Source organism: Chiloscyllium plagiosum, chromosome 28 (genome assembly GCF_004010195.1).
Source record: "Chiloscyllium plagiosum isolate BGI_BamShark_2017 chromosome 28, ASM401019v2, whole genome shotgun sequence".
NCBI lineage: Eukaryota > Metazoa > Chordata > Chondrichthyes > Orectolobiformes > Hemiscylliidae > Chiloscyllium > Chiloscyllium plagiosum.
The window spans coordinates 18299293-18307202 of NC_057737.1; the positions used below are offsets into that span (position 1 = coordinate 18299293).

The following is a 7910-nucleotide window of genomic DNA, read 5'->3' on the forward strand; positions in this document are numbered from 1 at the left end:
CAGCAACACTCCCTAGGACCTTACCATTAAGTGTATAAGTCCTGCTAAGATTTGCTTTCCCAAAATGCAGCACCTCGCATTTATCTGAATTAAACTCCATCTGCCACTTCTCAGCCCATTGGCTCATCTGGTCCAAATCCTATTATAATCTGAGGTAACCCTCTTCGCTGTCCACTACACCTCCAATTTTGGTGTCCACTAACTGTACCTCTTATGCTTGCATCCAAATCATTTATGTAAATGACAAAAAGTAGAGGACCCAGCACCGATCCTTGTGGCACTCCACTGGTCACAGGCCTCCAGTCTGAAAAACAATCCTCCACCACCACCCTCTGTCTTCTACCTTTGAGCCAGTTCTGTATCCAAATGGCTAGTTCTCCCTTTATTCCATGAGATCTAACCTTGCTAATCAATCTCCCATGGGGCACCTTGTCAAACGCCTTACTGAAGTTGTTGTGAATTTGTAATTGTCTTTGTGTTGAATAGGTCGAAGAAAACTATAGTAGTCATAGTTAAAAATCACACAACACCAGGTAATAGTCCAACAGGTTTAATTGGAAGCACACTAGCTTTCGGAGCGACGCTCCTTCATCAGGTGATTGCGGAGGGCTCGATCGTAACAGAATTTATAGCAAAAATTATAATTTCAGTTACATCACACTGCAAACAACCACCTGATGAAGGAGCGGTGCTTTGAAAGCTAGTGCTTCCAAATAAACCTCTTGGACTATAACCTGTTGTTGTGTGCTTTGTAACTAAGGAAACTATATATCAGGAGAAATCCAACAATGCAGTGAGCAATGAGATGATATTGTCCATGACTCCACCCGGTGGTCTAAATACATTGTTTTTATTTAAATTTGCTCTTCTCTCGTTTTCTGCCATTTATTCCACATCCAAGTGACTGTTGCCTTAATTTATCATGAGTATCTGCAGCTAACATACATTCAGACTGGCGCATCTAAGCTGAACAGCATGTCTTCTGAGTTGTATAAGACTTGCTGTGTTTCAATCACAGCAGGTAGTAGCCATTTCACTGTCAGTGTTTGCTCCAAGCAGAGATTGTGCTGGCAACCAGAGTGGAGTCACACTGATGTCACCTTTCATTTCTCATGATCAGGCGAATGTCAGTTTCAAAGTACAACAGCAGCCTCTGCAGGTGGAATAAAAACCATAAAACCAACACAGTGAGTTTTGAAGAGGAGTCACATTCAACTTGAAATTAGCTCTCTCTCTTTATGATTAGACTAGATTCCCTATAGTGTGGAAACAGGCCCTTTGGCCCAACAAGTCCATACTGACCCTCTAAAGAGCAACCCACCCATGACCCATTCCCCATTTTACCCCTGACTAAACCAGCTAACATTATGGGCAATTTAGCATAGCCAATTCACCTAACCTGCACATCTTTTGGATTGTGGGAGAAAACCGGAGCCACCTAAGAGGAAACCCATGCAGACACAGGGAGAACGTGCAAACTCTACATAGGCAGCTGCCTGAGGCGGGAACTGAACCCAGGTCCCTGGTGCTGTGAGGCAGCAGTGCTAACCACTGAGCCACTGTGCCACCCCATGTTGCTGAGGATACTGGTATGTCAAAAGGTTGGCTTTACTTGGGTGTTACGTTAGGCTGTATTAGGTCACATTTGTGATTATATTTTCCAAGTGCTGAGATTCTGATTTTTGCCCTTGAAAAGGAGAAGCTGTTTCGGATACAGAGAGAGAGGAAATCAGAAAAAGTGAACACGCACCTTAGAAAGTTTCAGTGGCACTGGCTACTTATTTTCCTTTCCAGCAGTATACAACACAACTTACGTTTATATACACGTTTTTACAATCAACCTGTTCAGACATGTTATGATATATCTAAACGTAGGATTTGAATCCAGGCTTTCTGTCCCGAAATGTAGGGACCTCTGTGCCATAAGACCCTTCAAGTTACATCTTTATAGTGGATATAATGGTCAATCTTAGTGAACAGGCAGAACAGTATCTATGTAAGGGCAAACTGCTGAAAATGGGAAACACAGTTCCAACTTGCGATCTGACTGGGACAGGTCTGGCTTTGAATGGGTAATCCATAAATGGGGGCAAGGCAGCTATCTTAATGCTTAAAGGGGCTGTGTCTCATATTCCGTCAATTTGAATATAACAGCTGCATTGAATTGATTTGAACTAGCCTTATTGTCGCATGTTCTCACATGAGTTGAGTGAAAAGTTTACAAGCCGCCATTAATAGTGCCATCTAAGGTACAAAGATGCCCGGTTACAGGTGCAAGGCTGGATTTCTGGGACTTGGGGCAACCCAAAAGCTAAAGAGATAGGCAGTTGCCAGCGGCAACAGGGAAATGGCTTTGTGACATTGATTGTGGACCTGAGCAATTGGGGTGTTTTGCCTGGACCAGCAAGCAAACTTATCACAATTTACCAACTGCTCACACCATCTCCTGCGATCTGCCCTTTCCCCTTTAATCTGTTATCCCACCTTCAATCTTTCATCAACATCCAGATCCATAATATCCCCTACCCTATTCACCACCTTGTGATCAACCCTAATCCCACTCTACCCTAGGTTTCTCTCCCTCTTTCACTGCTGATTCCAAATCCCTACACCTCACTCCTCTCAGCCCCACCATAATTCTTGATCCTGTTAGTTCTAAGAAAATTTCTCCAGTGGCTCCTGACTGCTGTCTTGTGGTGTAGTCATCCTTCAACCTGTCCACATGTCAGGAAGGAAACAGTTAAAAATGAATTCTAATGAAGTCCTTCAATTTGAGGTTCCCAGGTTTCCCAGCTACTCACAGGCACCTTCACCCACTCTGAAAACAAGACCAGCATCTTGAAAGTACTAAAATGTTCCTAAATTCCTTATCTTTAAAGGTCAGACCTGAAAAGGAAGTAAAATCAGATGAAATGACCAAAGTTATTAGAGTCCCTACAGTATGAAAACAGGTCCTTCAGCCCAACATGTCCACACCAACCCTCTGAAGAGTAACTCGCCAACACCTATACCACTACCCTATATTTACCCCTGACTAATGCTATGGGCAATTTAGCATGGTCAATTCACCTAACCTGCACAGCTTTGGATTGTGGGAGGAAAAATGGAGCACCTGAAGGGAATCCACACAGACATGGAGAGAATGTGCAAACTCCACACAGATATTTACCTGAGGCTGGAATCGAACCTGGGTCCCTGGTGCTAACTACTGAGCCACCATACTGCCCTGCAAAGAGCTAGGCTTTAAGGATGATCCAATGGTGGGAGAGATGGAGCAAAATGGAAATGACTGAGGTGAGAAGTTTAGTGTTTGCGAGACAAGTACTTAAGGAATCATCTAATAGAGAGAAAACTAGAGAGCAAGGTGACATCCAACAAAGGAAACAATGACAACTGATGAAAAGAATCAAATTGAGCACTCAGACCTCTTAAAACATCAGATAGCTTTTTAAAAAAGCTACGAAATAGTTACAACACCAACTTTGCATTTATGTAGCACCTTTGAGATAGTCAAACACTCCAGACTGCTTCTCAACTGGGTTATCAAACAAAATTTGAACAAGCTACTTGGGAGATATTGGAAAGGTGACAGGCTTGATCAAAATGGGAGGTTTCAGGACTTGACTTAAAGGAAGAAAGAGAGAGCAATAGGGAATTGGTGGGGTTTAGGAAGGAAATTCCAGAGTTCAGGTCCAAAGCAGTTGCAGACACAGCCACTAATATTGTAGTGATGAAAATTAGATGCACACGAGGTCAGATTTAGACATATGTGAAGATAATACCTTGGAGGGATCTGAGAAAAATGGATGAGAATTTTAAAGTTAAAGCATCACATACACAGGAGCCAAGCACAGGCATGAGGGCTGACTAAGACATGGTGTAAGTTAGAATATGAGCAACAAACTTTGGTGTGAATTAATGAATTAGAATCCCTACTGTGTGGAAACAGGCCCTTCAGCCTAAACCAACCATCTGAAGAGTATCCCACCCAGACCCATTCTCCTACATTTATCCCTGACTCATGCACCTAACCTATGCATCTCTGAACACTATGGGCAATTTAGCATGGCCAATTCACCTGACCTGCACATCTTTGGATTATGGGAGGAAACCCACACAGACACAGGGAGAATGTACAAACTCCACACAGACAGCCACCCTAGGCTGGGATCAGACCCAAGACCCTGGAGCTGTGAGGCAGTAGTGCTAACCACTGAGCCACTGTACCATAATGGTTGCAGAAGGTGAAAAATAAAAAGTCACCATTGTCCCAGGTGATCATAGACTGCTGTCACATTAAAGACAGATAACTGATGGTGAATTAACTTGAAGGTCACCAGGCTGCAGGTGATGGATAAGGCTGAGAAGGTGGCAGTCTTCATAGTGACCTCAGCCAGTACAGGAATTGAGTGCATACTGTTGGCATCACAGTGCATCAAAAATCTGTCATCTAGCCGACACATTTCAGAGACTCCCCGGAGAGCTTTGAAATGCTTGAATCTAGAGCTAAAAAGATATAGATGAGGGTTTCAGCAACACATAAGCTGAGAGTGAGGTGATATTACAGAAATGGAAAAGGCAATTTCGCTGATGAAATCAAGGAGGGATCAAAAGTGTAGCTCAAGAACAAATGGGATGACAAGATTGTGAGTAGTCTCAGGGGGTAATGTTACAAAGAATATTTTTTAGTTTAATCCTGTGAATGCATTTAGATAATAGAAGTGTTGTTTCAATTCAACTTTGAATGCTCACATTTTTCTTCCATTGATCATGTGACAGAGCTGAAGTTGATTTTAAACCATCATTAGAATCACTGTCTAATTACTAATCAGCTTAAAAAAAATCAAAGGACTTTATAATTAGGAATGGCCTGAAATCAAAATCACAAAGTCTACGAGTTCTGTGCATTATAAATGAAATCTACAGCCAAGAAGCTGGCCACTTGTCCCGGTTGGTCAAATGAACTTACTACCCCAAGACTAGGATCAAGCATAGATATTTACTTCAAATTTACAGCTGTGGCCTGCTCACTTGGAAGATAGATTATTTGCAGCAAGTCTGAAAATATTTATTAACGGTGAAATATCCCAGGATGTGGAAAAATCGACACACTAAGCCCATAAAGCATTAAGGTCCCACATACAATCGCTTGTTTGTGGGAATTTAGCTGTTCTCAAGAGCTTCAGAACTACAACAGTCTCAGCATGTCCCTCAGTGGGATGATGATCAATGTCTGCTGAAAAGTGCTTGTTAGGATTATGTTGGAATCTGACTTTATCTGTCCACACTGGCTCCACAGAGTTGCAAAGGCAAAGATCTGTGAGAGCAGTTGAACCCTCAGGAGCTGAAAACAAACATGAGCGTGAGAAGAATGGGGAAATTAAAAGAGGAGGAAATCTTCATTAAAACTTAAGTACATAGAGCTTTGCTGAGCATTGTACACAAGTCAATGACTGACTAGTACAGGATAGTATTGTTGTTGTTCTTTGTTAAAGTGTAGTTTCATCTCCTGACCATGTAGAGGCACTATGTGTGTTGTTTTATAAAATACTAGTCCATGAGGGTATGGTTGTCAACTTCAAGGATAGCACTCTGGATTATTGTATTTCGTAGGTATTCTTTACTGTTGTAAAATTGCCATAATATTAGTACAATTTAATTCACTTATACAAAAGACACAATCTTATAATAATTGAAGCAATACAGCAAGTATTTGTTTCTGCTATCCTCCTAAATTCAGTTTAAAAATCTAGGGATTAAAAAGACAGTATTAGTACAGCTGAATTGGTTCATGAATGACCATTGGTAAAGGAAACTTGCAAATCTTTATTAGATCCTGCCTCTAAGTAATTGATGCACATTGGGCTCGGACATGGCTGACAAAATCACTGAGTTGTATCATTGCAGATGTTAGAGCAACTAGAGATGGTCAAGAGCAGGTCAGACTGCTTCTGTGAAGAGAGAAGTAGAGTTAATATTTAGTTTGATGGCCTTTCATGAAAGGTCAAGGTGGAAATAGGATTAGCCTAGCAACAGGTGACTTACCTACTTTCTCTGCCGTGGAATAATCCAGAAATATCTCTGCATTAAATTTAAAGGGCTAAAATCCACACATCAGGCATCTCTATCAAAGCTGGTGCATTGTTTACACATCTTTGTGAAAGTAGAATTTGTGACAATACTGTGAAGAGAAAGAAATGTCAGTCTATCAACAAAGAACATCAACTAATACATAAAACACATCATCTGTACAATACCTAATGACACCGAGAATAGATGAAACTGAAGCTTTCCTGCCGTCACCTGGTACCAACCAGAAAGTTGCATTTAGTTTTGATTCTTGCCACCTGCTCTTGTCTTTATTTTGTGTCAGTTAGCTTTCTTTAAATATGTCAAGTGAAGCCCTTAAGCCATTGCACAGCCCTTCAGATATAAATACAGAACTACAGATAAGGGCAGACACCTGACTAAAGCCAGCTTTGGTTATGCATGTGATTTGTGTTAAATACAACATTGTAATATTTTGTTTAAAGTACATATTATCTTGTAGCTAAGATATTTTGTGTGTGATGTAAAGTAATTTTGAAAAAAAATGATATAAATCTCTGTGTTTTCCAGGTATCACTGGCAGGGAAGTGTGGAAGTCTGGATCATTGGTTGTCTATTATCTGTATCACTGGGCATACACCGCCTTCTGCATAATACAACTTAAATCAAAACTGAAAAGCTTCTACAGACCTCCCTCTGTTTGCCACTTAGCCTCTACATGAAAGCAATGCATTGATACTTTCCAATCCAGGAGGAACTTGCTCCCAGTAGAATTTTTTTTCTGAAAGGAATTGTTTTCTTATGGTCTCAATGAAGTTTGCAGGCATTCAAAATCTACAGCCATGTCACGTGTGTGTGTGTGTGTGTGCGCACGCGCGTATGAATATGGATAGTCATCAATGATCTAATCTGTGTGGGTGAAATCAAAATGATAAAATTACAATTTGTTTTACAGTGAATTATGTAGAATCTACAGCACAGAATCGGACCATTCATCCTAAAAATATATGCCAGTGTTTATTCTCCATGAAGTCTTCCCACTCTAATGATCCTTATCCCAAATTTCTGATTCCATTCTTTCCCATCCTTGCATCAAACTTTCTCCTAGATTCATGAATATTACCAAATATTCTCTAACGAGAGAGCAGCCGCTATGGTCTATGGACTATGGTGACACAACAAACAAATATTTCATATGATAGCATGTTCGACATTATTGTTATTCTTTCTAATTCAATGAAAATGTAAATTGACTTTAAGACCAGAGTTTAGTATCTTTTGCAGCGATGTTATGAATGCACAGATATCCTGATGAGATATTCTGATGTATCAAATATTTTGATAACATTAACAATTGGAGCAAAACATTTACCATTGCTTTTTTAGCAACAAACCACTACAACAAAGAGTGCCATACTGACTACTTCTAGCAATGAGAAATCAATTATCTTTTTTATTAGCATAATTTCCTATCCAATGTACACTCAGAGATCTGATATCCTTTTCAATTTATGTCTCTGTCCTACTTTGAGAACAAGTCGTACTAACTATCACAAGAGCCTGCTACCCTGCCATCGTTCTGTTTTTTGGATCACTGAAGATTTACAAATGCTAATTCTTTTAACAATTAATAAAAGTAGAATTTGCAATGCACCTAAAATGGGATAGATTAAGTTATGGTGCTCAGTTTGCTATCCAACAATATTAGAAAGTTATATTGCAGTACAGTCACTTACAAGGATATGAATTAGGATCAGGAATAGACCACTCTTTGAACCTACTCTGACATTTAATAAGATCATGGCTGATCCGACTACTCAACCTTCCACCACCACACCCCGCCCTCCCCACATAATAACCTT

At 40.4% G+C, this 7910-nt stretch overlaps 1 protein-coding gene across 1 annotated transcript in view; it reads left to right on the forward strand.

Annotated features, from left to right (window-relative positions):
* LOC122564002 (EF-hand calcium-binding domain-containing protein 5-like) overlaps positions 1–7904 on the forward strand; it is a 164768-nt gene extending 156864 nt beyond the window's left edge. The window contains exon 19 of the mRNA XM_043718422.1: positions 6619–7904. Within this exon, the coding sequence (XP_043574357.1) occupies positions 6619–6770 (152 nt within the window). The 3' untranslated portion in view covers positions 6771–7904. The remainder of the gene's footprint in view (positions 1–6618) is intronic.
* The last annotated feature ends 6 nt before the right edge of the window (positions 7905–7910 follow it).